Below are 14,997 nucleotides of genomic sequence, written 5' to 3'. Positions count from 1 at the left end.
AGGAGAGCAAAGAGGGGGATGGGGTCAGAGAAGGAAAAGGCTAAAGGGCTCTCAGCAGATGGGGAGTGAAAAGAAAGATGAGGTTAAACAGAGAATGAGAGGGAAGGGGAGGGGGGGTGGAAATTGTGGGGGGCCAAGAACACTTTTTTATCGCTCATCTGTTGGTGTTTCAGACTCCGCCTGCCCTTTTTCATTTGACAAGAAGCGAATCTGACCTGCACAACTGGCTGGAAAGCAACCAAGGTGCATTTTTTATCCTGGTTATTTTTATAGTCGCTAGTAGACTTGAAAGAAATACCAACGTTCTCACAAATCCTTCTCTCTCTGCTTGTGCGAATACTGACACACGAGTCTCTCTCGCACACTAATTACATCTTTGCCTGTAAAATAAGTCTTGTAGAAAGAAAGAGAATCTTAAGCTTGTGCCAGTACACAGTGGAATTTCTTGCTCCACCCTAGGCTCTGAAAATGGAAATGGTGAGTGCGCATTTGCTGTGCGAAAAAGTCCAGAAACGCAACCGTTTTGTCTAGCACCTACACAACCATGACCGCAGTGGTAAAAAATGCTATTCCAATAACCTTTGTGGCCTCAGCACAGTAGCTAAGGAAACACACTCTGTACAAATCCTCCTTACCATGCCGGTGTTCATCTGCACACCATAACCTTAATTCCAATTAAAAGAAGAAAAAAAAATTCAACAAGTACCCCCTCACCCACAGATCAGCATCTATCAATTATGTCATTATTCACGCATGCACAGGCTGGCTCAGTGTGTCCAAGCGAAACTGCTGAACTCTGCTTAACCCATTAAGTTGGCCCAGAGTGCCTGGGCAGGGTTGGAAAGCGGTCAGCGTCATCAGACCAGAGATTGTAAGGGACGAGGCGGATGAAGTGAAGACACATTAAGCACAGTCTAGCTCACTTTGTACCAGGCAAAGAGTCACAAAGTCTTGTTCACTGTGCACTAGGCACTGGTCTATAGGTTATAGAGAATCTTATATAAGGTGGATATATAAAACTTCAACTAATGTAAATAAGAAAAAAAATTTTCCTCATTACAATTACTGAGAGGTCACTCAATTTTTGCGGCAGTTCCCTCTTCCACATACCTGAGCTGACTTAGCGAAAGCCTAATGGCTTCTTATGTTCATAGAGCTTCTATGTAGCTCTTCTTTCTGACTACTCTTCCTCCATTTATACAAAACCCTCCTGAACAGGATAAACTCTCAGCCAGAAAGCATGAGAAGGTGAAGGTTGCTTTAAATGCTTGCTCCACATAAAAAGCACAAAGGCAGCTACTCAGGAGTAAGCGCTATCTACCCTCTTCCTCATACCTGAGCTGACTTGGTGATGGCCTAATGGATTCTTTTGGCCATAGTATCAGTGTGTGGATAAATCATGTCATAGTATTAGGCTAGCGCTTGAGTTTTACTCTAGTTGCCCTCTTTCCCACCCTCAAAGACGGCCAGTTTTGCTCTCTTGGACTTGAATGGCTTTGGAATTGTCAATAATGGACCTCATGACCATCTGAAAACAGGGTGAGTGCTTATCTCTTCCATTCTGAAATCCTAAAATTCAATAGTTAACTCCTGCTTTAACAGCTGTTTTACATATTACATATAGTAAATGATATTGTTTGAGTATTATTCCAACTGAATCAAAGGAAAGTAGAAAAGTTAAACGGCTGTGAGGTCAAACTCTTAGACCTTCCCACATGTAGAGTGGGAATATGCATAGAGTAGGTGGGATTGCTTATAGGGGATGATGCCGTGAGCTTGTGCTCTGGCAGAAAGCCACTATAAACAGATATAATTAGGCTGCTTTGGTTACCTTTGAGAAGCTCCAGTACTTTGGACTCAGTCTGGCTTTGATGTTTCAGCCAGTTCAGGCTCTTACATCACTAGCTACGACTCAAATTCCACCAAACACACTCTCTCTCTCTCTCTCTCTCTCTCTCTCTCTTTCTCTGTGTCTCTACTCCTCTTTCTTCTCCTCTTATTGATGCACAGTAAAATAGCCAGGGAGTTCAACTTTGTCAAGAATATAACCGACTCCTACTGTACTTACAAACAGATTTTGATTCAAACAAGCACTTTAAATTTTAAGTGAACACTGGGGAATTAACAGTGGCCTGTTTTCTGACCCCTGTCTCTTCCATAGACTGCCTAGAATAAAGTCCTTCTTTCACGCTATATGTTAGGAGGACAAGCTGGAGCTTGGTCAAAAAAACGACTTTAGAGCTCGCCAGTAAAACAGCGGCAATGCAATTTGAAAGGCTGCTTTAACGTCTCCAAGGGCAGGGCCATGAAAAGGAGCAGTTTATTTGTCTCAGCTTTAGACTGCCAGTGTTTGGTGCTAGTATGGATACTGCTCTATAAAAACACTCTGGTGGTCTTGGACAAACACAAGCTAGACCTCAAACATACTCGAAATTCTTCAGTCAGCTTGTTTAGCCCTTCGGTTTTGTCTGGGTCAAAATGACCCATTTCATTCTTTTTGACAAAATTTGGAAGAATGCTTTAAATATATATATTTTATCATTAAACATGTATATTCAATTATATTGCAGATAGTTTCAATATAAAGTATATGATGTCATGTAAATATATATATTAAGAAGATTTCAATTAATGTCTAATCGCACTGCATATCTAAAGGATAAATCCGCTGTGATCAACTTGCTTTTTACTTTTATATTATTTAACAATTTCCTACAATTCTACCTGTCATTCTACCTGCTCGAACAGATTTCCAAAGCTTCCAACTTTCCAGCATTGATGTCATCATGCTTATCTTCTGGCAGATCGAGTCTCTACCGCGAGTGTATCATAGCCCTGGATTCCAATGTTTTGCTAGCTCAACTACTTCTCCAGTGGATTTCTCATTCACATGGAATTGAACATCAATGGAAAATACTCTCTCAAACATAGTTACAATGGAAATCATGCTGAATGGTAGAGCAGCCCTAAACACAGTGCTATAACAGAAGATTTGCTTTTTGTAGCTTCTTTTGACATCTCATCTCCCATTCATAACTAGGTTTCATTAGTAGACCATGCAAGTGAAACATTTGAAACAGACCATGTATCTGAATCATCTGAATGCAACTGATCGCAAAAAAAATACAACGGAATCACAAAACATGTCCCAAATATTCAAATATTTCAATATAAATGTTTCAAGGTAGAGTTATCATTTAAGTACAGGAATTGGTTTATCTTACGTCCAACAATTTGCCCTTTCAAGCATCACATACTCTCTGAGACTGAGACACACACACACACACACGCACTGCTACACCTGCTCATGTCTGAGTCTCCATTTCCTTATTTAGCAGTTGGCATCAGTGTAACAACATTCCCTCCTCTGAGATGCAGTCCACCTGCACCTGCCTGACCCACACTGACACACACACACACTCGTGCACAGAGTCAATCAATGCACACCTGTATAATAAACCTCAGAAAGAGGAACACACATACTCACCAACTACATCCAGGGTGTAGGTGTGGTTGATTGAGCCATATTTGTTCTCCACTATGCAGGTGTAGTTGCCTTTATCAGAAGGAACCACACTCTCCATGATCAAAGTCCAGTGCTGATGTCGGACCTGCACAAAAAGTACAAATCAGTACTCAGTACAGACTATTGTCTAATCACTACCCGCAAACTAGTACTCAGTACTAATTTCATACTGCCTTGGTACTCCAATGAATTAAAATTATTACATTCAGTACTCATACTGCCTCAGGACTCCTATTATAATTTTATATATTCATTCAATACTTGGTACTCATACTGCATCAGTACTCCTATTAAACAATAATATATTCATTCAGTACTCAGTACTCATAGCGCATCAGTCATCCTATTAAACAATAATACATTCATTCAGTACTCAGTACTCATAGTGCCTCTGTATTCCAATTATAAATTTATATATTCATTTAGTACTCAGTACTCATACTTCCTCAGTACCACTATTAAACAATGATATTACATTCAGTACTCAGTACCCATACTGCCTCAGTACTCCTACTATACATTAATATATTCATTCAGTACTCAGAGTTCATATTGAACAATTATCCATTCTCTCTCAGTATTAATTTTGTACATATTCAGTATTCACGTACTATTCATTTCCCTAATACTCCAGCTGCTGAACTCACTCTGTACTATCTCAGTACTCTAGTGGTATGCACTCAGTATTTATTCAGTACTAATTCCACTCATTAATGGCTTTGCTTTATAGTTCAAACTTGCTAGTAGTCCATGAAAAATAAGTTCCTAGCAATATTAATGAAACTGCAAGTGGAGGTAAATTAATGGAGGAGGGTGGGGGGGTGGGGGGTCAAGACTTCTTCCAAGCCTGCCAGTGAGGTGAGCTTTTCAGCCGAGAGCATCATGGGAAAAGCAATTGCGTCGCGCTGACAGACAGCTCAGAGCGTGAACCCCCACCTTAGGAATGCAACTCTCGTGACTGCAGACCACGCTTTAAATCCAACCTGCATCCCACTCCTTCTTTCCTACTCTGGCTTTTAGTACCATAATCTTTGCTATAGTATAGAAGAAAAAGACAAAGTTCTCTTCATGTTCACCACAGGATTTGTTGGACAATTTTGTTTGTTAACATGCAGATCCCACCCTGTGCTCAGCCGCCAATCAAAACAGAGCTTGTCATGTGGGATGTATTTAAAGGTCTTTAGCTAAAATCAAAGTCTTGTTAAAAACACCATGGTGTCATGGTATTTCCATGGCGAATAAATCAAATCTAAGAGAAATTTTGAAGTTTTCTTTGTCTTCACAGTGCCTGGAAGTTGTAGTATGGTGCATGAACAATAACCAAAGTTTGATCTGAAGAAAACTTTAGACAATCTATTCTTTGATATTAAGCGGTTTAGTGTATGCTATTATTTTGATTCTAACGCTGTAAAAAATTTGGCGGTTTTAGAGCAAAATCTCTGCATCTTGGTCCAGCAAGCACAAATGATCACTAGTTGAGGAAACCTGGCCAACAAAGTGTTCCAGTTAAATCTATTAAACATTAACCGAGGGGTCGGGTAGAGTCGGGGCCAGACACCAGCATAGCGCTTTAGACTGTTTGTTAACACCAGTGACCTCGCCTTGGGTACATTCAGAGGAATGTTTAGTCAGAACTTTAATTAAAATGGAAACAAACTGCCTTACTAGCATTTCAACACTGATTTCTTATCGAGACTGATTTCACCATGTCTCTTCCTCCAACATTTGTAACCATGTGTGTGAATTGTAGAGTGCGTGTGTTTCGGAATACTGAATGCAAAGAAACTTCTTAAGTGTTAGTCTTACCCTATAGCCACCCATGCGGTCTTCAGGTCGGAAAGCTCTTCCGTTTTTGAGCCAGTGTAGCGTCGGAACTGGTTTTCCCTCCGCTGCACATCGGAATTTCACTGTGTTGGCTGCCGGTACAGCGTGGAGCCTTTTCTCCATCTTTTCTGGCGAGGTCCAGTATGGTGCCCCTAAAAGCAAAAAAAAAAAAAGTGTCCCAATCATGCTGGCATTGCTTGCTGAGAAATCATTAAGAAAATGATGCGTTTATGTAGAACACAGATTTTCAGTTCTTACGGATTTCATTGCAAATAAGGTTTCCACTAATATATATTCAGGACATTAGCATTATCATTAGATTAACAATATACTTAGCCAACTATTGCCAAGTCTTTGTAGATGTGTGCATGATAAAGTCTAATTTATTTATTTTATAAAACCAGTACACTGGGAGTTTTATGAACACTACATCCAGATCATGGATCGTGGATATTTCAGTATAAACATTCTCATTTCAAGCTAGTTTCAAGTACATGTCTTAACTGTTAAGAACTTTCAGATAAATCCAGATGAAATGTGATTTTGCGAATGACCTCAACAGCCGATTAAAAAGAGACATAAACACACATTTTGTTTGTTCCTACAAGCTCGGCAGAAACACCAGTAGAGCAGAGGCCAAAGCCAAAGGGGACAAGAAGGCAAATCCAAACTGTTATTCACACTCCCGGATCGGCTTAACAACAAAGCCCATTGTAGCCAGCGTCACCGTGCAATTCACACCAAACGGCTTAAATAAAACCATATTTGCTTTCCCTCTAGAACACGATAGTCAGAGAAAGAAGAGGGAAAAAACAGCCAGAGGAGGTGGAGGGTGTAAGAAAGGGAGGCTTGCCAAGAAGAATGGGACCATCCAGTTCGATTTCCTTTGCTTGGGCTGAACGGTTTCTTTTTCAACTCATTAGGAACGTAGCTCCTGTTCTTAGCATGGCAAAAAAAACAAAAAAACGAATGGTGGATGGTGAGGCGGTTAGTTGGGGCTTACAGGGAACACTACTGAAGGACATGTGGTTTTGATGAAATTCTGCGTCCACATTCCTTTCAGGGACCCCGTCAGCACTTGAAACCAAACACTGGAATAAACTTCCCATATTCCTAGCCTTCTACTTTCAAATTCTGGATTCACTTTAGTCTTTTTTTCCCTGCTGTGGATTCAAGTTCTCAAGAACAGTTTTCCTTTCAAATTCAAAGCATCAAGATGTTTCTTAAACCATTACGTGAATAATTAAAATGTGAATAATTGCACTCTTACACAGCAGTAGCAATCTTGCCTCAAATGGAATGGTCCTAATTACTACAATTCACCATATATGGCTGATCTTGGTGTGTGTGAACCGGAAACTTCCAGCATAACTTGATACCAAACATGTAAACACAGGTCTTCCTTCTAGCGTGAAGGCATGCCAATTGGTTTCCCTTCACTCTCACTCTCTCTCTCTGACTATAGAGAGTTCTTCCTTCTCTCCACATGCAATCGCAGTTTTTACTTCCTTCCTCTGGGTATCATCAACTCTGCAGGATTCTTCCTTTCTGTCTATCTCCCTTTCTGTTTTCTCTAACCCTTTGACCTCCCTGACCTGCAGACCAACAGGACACCTGGTATCTTTCTGTCAGTATGTTCCTTAAGACCTTGCAATGCTTAGATGCTCAGCGGTCAAAGATTTGAAGACAGGTTGAACAGGATGACCCTTGGGCAAGAAGGGTGGCAGGGCTGTGTTCCCATGGCCCCTGCCCGGACATGCCACATTTCAAAGCAGCTGCCCTCCCAAACACCAGAGAAAGCTTCTACACCCACCCACTAATCTGGTGGCTTGTTCTTCACATTTTGTTACAAATTCCTGACATATGAACAAATGGAAATAAGTTACCGGTATCCTATTGATACTTGTTCCAGCACTACTGCATTGTTATCATTTTTACTATTTGCTATTAAAAGCAAGAGCACCCAAGCAGTAGGATGATTCTCAAGCTACTGGGCCAACAGATTTAAAAAAGTCAACAAAGACTCTTCAAAACCTCTACGAGGACCTCACAGATCTCAGCAGCGCTGCTCCCTCTTAACAAGAAGAGAAACCGGAAAAGTTTGCGAAAAGCCTTTTGCCCAGAGATGTCTACTCCAATATAGCCGGAGTGGCCAAACACAAACGATGCACGGTGTTAAAAGAGGAAGATGATATGCTAGCGTGGTGCTGCTGCTGAGGCCCACTCTGCAAAGAAAGAGTTCTTAGTAGTTCGGTTGGGCACCGTTCCAAACCATCAAGCCCAAAACTGCCTCAAGCGCACTATTAAACACTGCCAAACTTCCCCCCGTCCATCCTCATGCAATAATTCCCTCCCCACCTTCACTACCACCTCCATCCTCTGCCAAAGGCCAGAACAACACAGTGCACGCAAAGACAAGTTCTGGTCCTGATCCAAACCAGAGCTTGCTAGTTAAAAAGCTTATGGCTTCATTCCTTTTCTCTTTCCTCCACCACATCTCCCCCCACCACCACTTATTTACAGACCATTTTAAATTGGTGAAAGACGCCAAATCTACATGAAGTGCCAGAACAGATTCTGCTTTGTTTATAAAACAGTGTGATCTGAATAAAATATTATGGGAGTAATTCTGTCCCATCTTCATCAATATCCTCTCCTTTTTTTTTCCTTTCTACTTCAAAATTCTAACAGATCTAATAGTCTCCTGCTTTCTATCGCACTACACGATAAATGTCAAAGCAGACCACAGCGACACACATTGTTACTTCCTGTCTGCACTCTTTGAGCCTGAACCCGATTCAAAACACGTCTCTCTTCAGGTAAATAACACACAGCAGATGGGTGCTTTCCATAATGGACAAGTCTGGCTGACGGGCGCCTCTCGGCCAAGCTACCTGAGAGAAAAAGTGTAGGAGAAAGACGAAAAGAACAGCAGGGGAATGCCAGGAATGTGTCTGTGCTGACATTATGCAGAGCCCTACTTGGAGTCTAAAAAGGCTTGGTGACAATCGCTTGACAAGCAACCGTACTGAAATGCTCTTCTATCAACAGACCCACCACGCTTTGAGGTGAAAAAATGATGAATCTGTGACAAAAGACAACACGAACCAACCTCACAGAAAATAACAAGACAGATCTATTCTCTGTTCTGTATAGAGTGCAGGCAGAAAACACTAGCCGCAAAGATATATATAGTACAACAATTTCTATTATACAAAGACATGTTATTCCTTTTGTTTATCCACAGGAATGCACATTTTTCTGTAATATCCCAACATGGAGTGATCACTCAGATAAGAAGCACTTCTCGAGAGTTAGACAACTTACATAAGGCTCTTCTGAACCACATTTGAACAAATCCTGACAACCTTTTTATTCACAACTAACCACTCAGATACCTTCCCTTGCCCAACACTAATACCTTAAGTGAATGAATCCCCCACAGATACTCACGCATCTGTTCGGTGTCTGCCCCGACATCATCCGATCGCTCAGCGTCGTCCTGATCGTCACCGGATGAGATGGTATCTGCAAGAGCACCGGCAAAACTGTAACCGTCCTTCTTTGACAGCTCGGTCTCTACATTCATGCAATACTACTTCAGCTACTTAACAAATCAAGGAACAATGTTGGCAATGGAAGTATTAACATGATTGTTACTGCTTAACCAACTACTACAAAAGCTGCTTAAATTTCAAAAAGGTTCATTCAAAGGAATGCTAATTTTAGATTGCAGTTGCATGTTTAGTCTATTGGAAAACTGGAAATTGAATGTCCAGAAACAAAGCATAGCTAAAGACAACAGACGGTAAAGTTAGCATTCCACGTAATAAACAAACCTTCCCTTTTAGCACTACTAACACCTGCACCTAGCAGCGTCCAACACGTTGACGTCAAACTCCGAAAAATAATCTTGACACTTCAATGACACTAAATGGGGGTTTTGGACCAGCCAGAAGATAAGCGCACGCTGAATCCTACTAAAATCATCTCATTTTTCCCCGAACCGGGCTTGTAGACTGGTGGTTAGAGTTCTCTTTCGGTCGCGGCATCTCACCTGTGACATTAACAATGAAGCAAACCGCATCGGTGGACCTAGCGCCAGTGGCCTGGCATGAGTACAGGCCCGAGTCAGTCGGTGCAGCATGGCGGATGTGAAGCTGCTCACGCTCAATAAGCGTGCGGTTGTCCGGAATAAGCGACGTGCCGTCTTTGGTCCACACGATGGCAGCTGCCTCAGGCAGCGGGCAGTTCAGCTTCACAATATCTCCTGGGTGCACCGAGCACACGGTGGCCTTAGAGCTCTCGGAATTGACGGAAGGGTCTGCAGAGCAAGGGTAGGGGAAAGGGACGAGCGAGAGGAAAGAGGAAAGAAAAGAAAGCAGGTGAGACAGAGTGCATAGGAATAAAGGAAAATGCAGTCCGGGTGACATGAGAGAGAAAACAAGCGAAAGCATGAGAACACCATCATGACCCAGCTCTAAAATGGAAGACGGAAACGCAAAAAAAGCAAAAAATTCTAAGCACCAAAAATGGACTGAGGCTGCTCGTTTTTGAAAAGCAATTCACCTTCGCTTTATGATCTATGATCATGCCAATGATCTTGGCATTCCAAAGTAAAGCTTGTAAAATACTCGAGTTCTTGAGTTCACTACCTTTGCTTTCTAAACTGCGCTGGTCAGGAGATCCGGTTACATCTTCCAGACTACTAGACAAGCGTACTTTTACTTTAGACTTCATTATTCAAAGAAATTTTCCTTTACTTTCTGCAATCAAGAAAGAACTTTCCGGAACAGTGTATAACAGTAATTGTATTGTCGCAGTCCTATATTCAGTAAACCGAAATCTTATTTAACTACATCCACAGAAATGTTTTTTTTAAGCATGCGGTCATATGTAAAGAGAAAGGATGATTTGTGCATAGAAAAATCCCTCCATATTTATTCCACTGCCATTACAAATGTCCTTGGTTTTCTTCTTTCTTTCCTTCCTGTCAATTCCACTCTTGCCCCAAATGAAGTCCACAATCCTGCTTATTCGTTTGACCAATTATGTGCAATTTATGCTGGTAGAGTCAAGGGGAAATCAGATTCTCCTCCACCATCTGTTATTCATTTCAAGGCTGCATAAGACAAACATAAAAAAAAACGTAATAAGCGCTTATAACGGTTCTGCTATCCATCACAGCTGTTAATGAAGCGTTAAACGATGCAGCATACAAGCGATGCAGTAAGTGAGGGGTTTTTTTTCCTCAATGAATAGACACGATTAAGTAAAGTAAAGCGGACGCACCTTCAGAGGAAAAGCCGAATAGGAGAAGTGAATGGAAAAAGAAAAACACGTCGTTCACAAAGCTTCTGTGTATTTGTTACGTTTAATTCTGAGTAACTTTTTTGCAGTCAGGACGCCTTTAACAAGCACTTGGGGCATCTCAGAGAACAAAAACGGGTTTGATATCACCTTTTACTTTGAAGATAGAAACATTTGTGTGGGGAAAAAACTATAGAAATATAGAGAAATATTTATTAAAGTTCTTAACAGTAAAAACTTTCATATGGTCACTTTCATAAGCACCACTGTGCAGTTTAACGAAGAAATTCAATCCTGAACACAGGCACCTTAGGCACAAATTCCATTTTTTGGCCTTGGGTAAAATTAATATGGTTAAATTGATACAGAAAGATATGTTATCAGGAAGATGCTTAAATGCAGGATAAAAAAATGTACTGTAGCTTGTTAAAAAAGAAAAGAAAAGAAAAGAAAAGAAAGAAAGAAAGAAAGAAAGAAAGAAAGAAAGAAAGAAAGAAAGAGCTCGGAGCTACTAAAGGTACTTCTGGATGAGATGTTAAACCTGCAACAGTGGCGGAGAAAAAGCATGGTGGAACTTGTTGATGAGACGAGGCACTAATTAAAGGTGCAACCGGCACTCCCAGGCTTTCCTGCACGCCTCTCCTGCAGCGACATTCCTGTACTATTATGTGAGTCGTAACAGCCTTCTCTGAAAAACGGGGGAAAGCCAGATCACTTCACACTCAGGACTGAAGGGGGCTTGGGGAGCGTGCGTGACCATCTCAACCTTCCAGGCATATTTCCCCACACAGGTACAGTTACTTTATTGTTGCTTCTTTTTTTTTGCTCCTCCCTCCGCCTTTCCCTGGCTTTACTCCGTTCCGGAAATAATTAAGTCCTTTTTTTTTTTAAACTGGCTGTTTCAACTGCACGGTCATGTGGCAGTTGATTGATGGGAACTGTATTCAGCGCCTTATGTTTCCGGAGGCCCGTGTTTGGCGAGCGGTTAGTTAACTGTTATTCGCTTGTGTGCTTCCTTCTATTGTGCGATCAAAGGTGGATTCGGAAAAAAAATAAAAGAGCACGGCACAGATCCACGTCGTCTGTTCCAACCTGAGACTCATTATCCTGGCGCACAATAGTCTAGTAGGAGTAAGAACACACTTTTTGTGGCATGATCTTGAAGACATTTAGGTGAGAGGGACGAAACCTCGGACACAAGTCCCGTCACGTCAGATTCACTACCAGAGCATTCGAATACCTGGATTATGTCATGCATCTTACTGGAAAGTGAGCTTAAACATAGTGAATGAGCCTCATTCTGATTGTTTAGGTGGTAAAAAAGGAGAGCTATGAGCGAAGGGCAAGAGACACCTGAGCATTTCTAGTCACATGCAATATAAAGGCAGGGAAAAAAAACAGAAAACAGGCAGAAAAGCGAAACAGATCAGATGAGCTCTCTGTGGTTAAAATACTTCCGAAACATATTTATAGGGCTCACTCTTGATAAAAAATCCATACAAAAAAAAAAGAGAAGGCACTTGACCTTTGTCAGTCCAGCTAATAATAAAAAAAAGCAACATCTCAGAACACTTTTTCTCTCATTCTCTTTAAACCTTCATCATGTCTGTTTCCTACTTTGAAATCCCGCCACATCTGTTCTATGCCGTCAACACCTCCTTTTTTCCAGCCGTAACCTCTCACCCCTGCCCTCGTGACCCCATGACTCTGTCCTGCACCCAGCCTGGACCCCCTGCCATCCTCTGATTTTCTCATTCTTCATGGGAAAACACAAGGATATGTCAATACCTTTACACAGGCACTAGCTTGATGTTAAAGGAAGAAAAACAGCCTCCAGGGAAGCAAGGGTTCAAGAGAGAAAATGCGAGAGCAGTCACTATACAGACAGGTGTAATGGCTGCTTGCTGTTCTTCTCGCGCCTCTTCTACTTTTCCTTTTTACGATTTGCACCTCAGGAGCAGCATGTAATTTAAGCTTCCTTCAACTCATCTCATCCAATTCTCACACCAACCTCCTTCACTAGGATACTGGAGAAGCGATTGAGAATTGAACCGATAAGGACGCCTTTCAAATCGGACACATAACACCTCACAGTGTGTTTCAGGAAATCATTCCCACATCACTGATAACAAAATCATAAACCTTCAATCGACAAGTGAAGTTAAACACAAACATCCCAACCTCCCCCCTTACACCCAACCCACCCTAACCTAACCAAACTCCAGTTCCTGTTTTCCATCTCCTCCTTCCTCATTTTCTCACCCTTTCTTTTCCCAGTAGGCCACTGAGATTGTAAGACTCTACCTTTTTCTCTCTCCCCCCACCCCATCCCCAACAACTTCTCCATTCTAATCTCCAAACGCCTTTTCAAATTCTAATTTTTGCCGGCTTTATCGTCAGGACAATGCGCGCACAGCCAAAGGGCACAAATCTCTCGGGGCGTCCACGGCAACCGTCTTCCAGACGATAATCTGAGGCCTCCCCAGAGTCCTCTTACTGCCCAATTTTCCCACCAAAAATAGCTGAGACCAATGCAGGGCATGGCTTTTAATGCCATCACCAATCATCAGTAATAACCTGGTGCTATAACACGAATATAACAGTCATCTAGGTTTATATAAGAAAGTTACAAACATTTACAACTCCTGGTCACATGGCCACAGCCTCTGCTCCACAGCATCTGCCAGCTGTGCCCAGCAACACGTTTATTGGAGCCAGGTGTCACACGGTACAGTTAACTCGCTAATTGCGAATTCAAACCTAAGGATCGACACACCATCAGACAACACCATAAAATAACTCTGGCTATTAACATCCTCATCCACAGCTACCAAACAGCAGCTGTCCAGAAAGAGAGTGTCCTCATGTTCATCAAGGGAAAACAAAGGCGTGAGAAGATCCATTTAAAGCAGCAGTCTAGTGTAATAATGGTTCGAATGGCGTTCAGGATTAACACAGCAATCAGTTCCTGCTACGGAAGCTCTTAGTGTAATCCTTTTCATGTGAAACTCAGGGTTTTTCTAACTTTTAAACAATATTTAGTCTCAACTCAATGGACAAAGTTTACATTTTGGCTAAAGCGAGAAAGCAAACTCATATGGTTCATGCTGACTTCCAGGCCAAACCTGCCAGGAACAGATTACTGCAGAAAATATAAACTGGTATAAATATTTGCTGGCATTTTATTAAAAAAAAGAAAAGAAAGAAAAGAAAGAAAAATGGGTTATAATGATTTTGTGTAATTTCTTCTTTTGTTTTTTCTGTTTTAAGCCAGAGCAGTAATCAGTATATCTCATTACCGTGTGTGTGTGTCATGTGTGTGCACTGCAATTACGGCTTCAGAGCTTTCTAGAATTTAGCGGGAACTTTCCGGTTCAACGGAGGGGAGGAGTTAAATACAGACAGACCTGCAGGGGTAAAATGAGGCGGATGACGGGAGCTAGGTAAGATTTCCAACCCAGGATTTTAAAAGCATTGTCTTCTTCTATCTGAGACACAACTCGATTGTAATAAATCTAATCCAAAACAATGATGGAAACCAAAAGCTCTGGGGTCTGGTTTGGCAGTTTTTTTTTTTTTTGCAAATCAGAAGAACCAAGAAGAGAAGGATGAAACTTTGATCCTGATGTACTCCAGACCATGTTCGATTTTTAGCTGTTGTGCATTTTAGTTATTCTCATATTCCCACACTTCCACACTGGGTTCTTCTTGGTCTCCTACTGCTTCCCAACAACTAACACATGACTTGGATTATTCCTCATAAATCTTAGAAATAGAAAAAAATGACAGTTAGGGAAAAAAAAACAATGTTTGGAAATAACTCGGAGTTTAGTAAGAGGTGAAACAGCTGGAGCGCAGCAGGCGAGCCGATGCATAACTTAAGTGAATCCGGGGTGCGCTCAGACGAGCCTCTAGTGTTACACTCTCAATGGAAAATGAAATGCAAAGTAGCAGCAGATCTGAATACCTGAAGAAGGCAGTGCCAGGACATTATCTCCCTGTGAAGCTCCAGAGGATATGTGTGAGCACAGGGTGGGCACGGTTCTCCCGAGACCTATTACTAGGCTAAAAATTTGTCTTTCCATGCCGTGTGTGTGTGTATGCAGGTGACTTGGCTGTAGCATGCTAACATGATACTTAACTACTCACATGAGACTCACAACAACCACACAATGTTTTTTTTCTTCATGCAATCAAAACAACACTGCACATTCCTTTTTACTTGTGTTAAAGCTTTTAAATCGAACAGCTATCTATTTTTCTATTACGCCTACCTGCCCACTCAACTACTTGAGTGCTGAAAAACCTCCACAGCACACGACACTTCGTGTTGGTCA

At 41.6% G+C, this 14,997-nt stretch overlaps 1 protein-coding gene across 6 annotated transcripts in view; it reads right to left on the bottom strand.

Moving 5' to 3' along the window:
• The window catches only part of fgfr2 (fibroblast growth factor receptor 2), a 35,435-nt gene that overhangs the window by 15,765 nt on the left and 4,673 nt on the right, over positions 1–14,997 (bottom strand). For 4 of the 6 annotated variants that reach the window (XM_058380861.1, XM_058380875.1, XM_058380884.1 and 1 more), the window contains exons 3-6: positions 9,408–9,674; positions 8,804–8,878; positions 5,333–5,502; positions 3,488–3,611 (exon numbers count right to left, since the gene is read on the bottom strand). In XM_058380861.1, the coding sequence (XP_058236844.1) occupies positions 3,488–3,611; positions 5,333–5,502; positions 8,804–8,878; positions 9,408–9,674 (636 nt within the window). The remainder of the gene's footprint in view (positions 1–3,487; positions 3,612–5,332; positions 5,503–8,803; positions 8,879–9,407; positions 9,675–14,997) is intronic. The other 2 variants (XM_058380892.1, XM_058380901.1) reach the window with 2 other exon arrangements.

This window comes from Hemibagrus wyckioides, linkage group LG03 (assembly GCF_019097595.1).
Source record: "Hemibagrus wyckioides isolate EC202008001 linkage group LG03, SWU_Hwy_1.0, whole genome shotgun sequence".
Taxonomy (NCBI): Eukaryota; Metazoa; Chordata; class Actinopteri; order Siluriformes; family Bagridae; genus Hemibagrus; species Hemibagrus wyckioides.
Note: the sequence above shows the minus strand (reverse complement) of the source record. Positions and strands in the feature narration are given on the sequence as shown.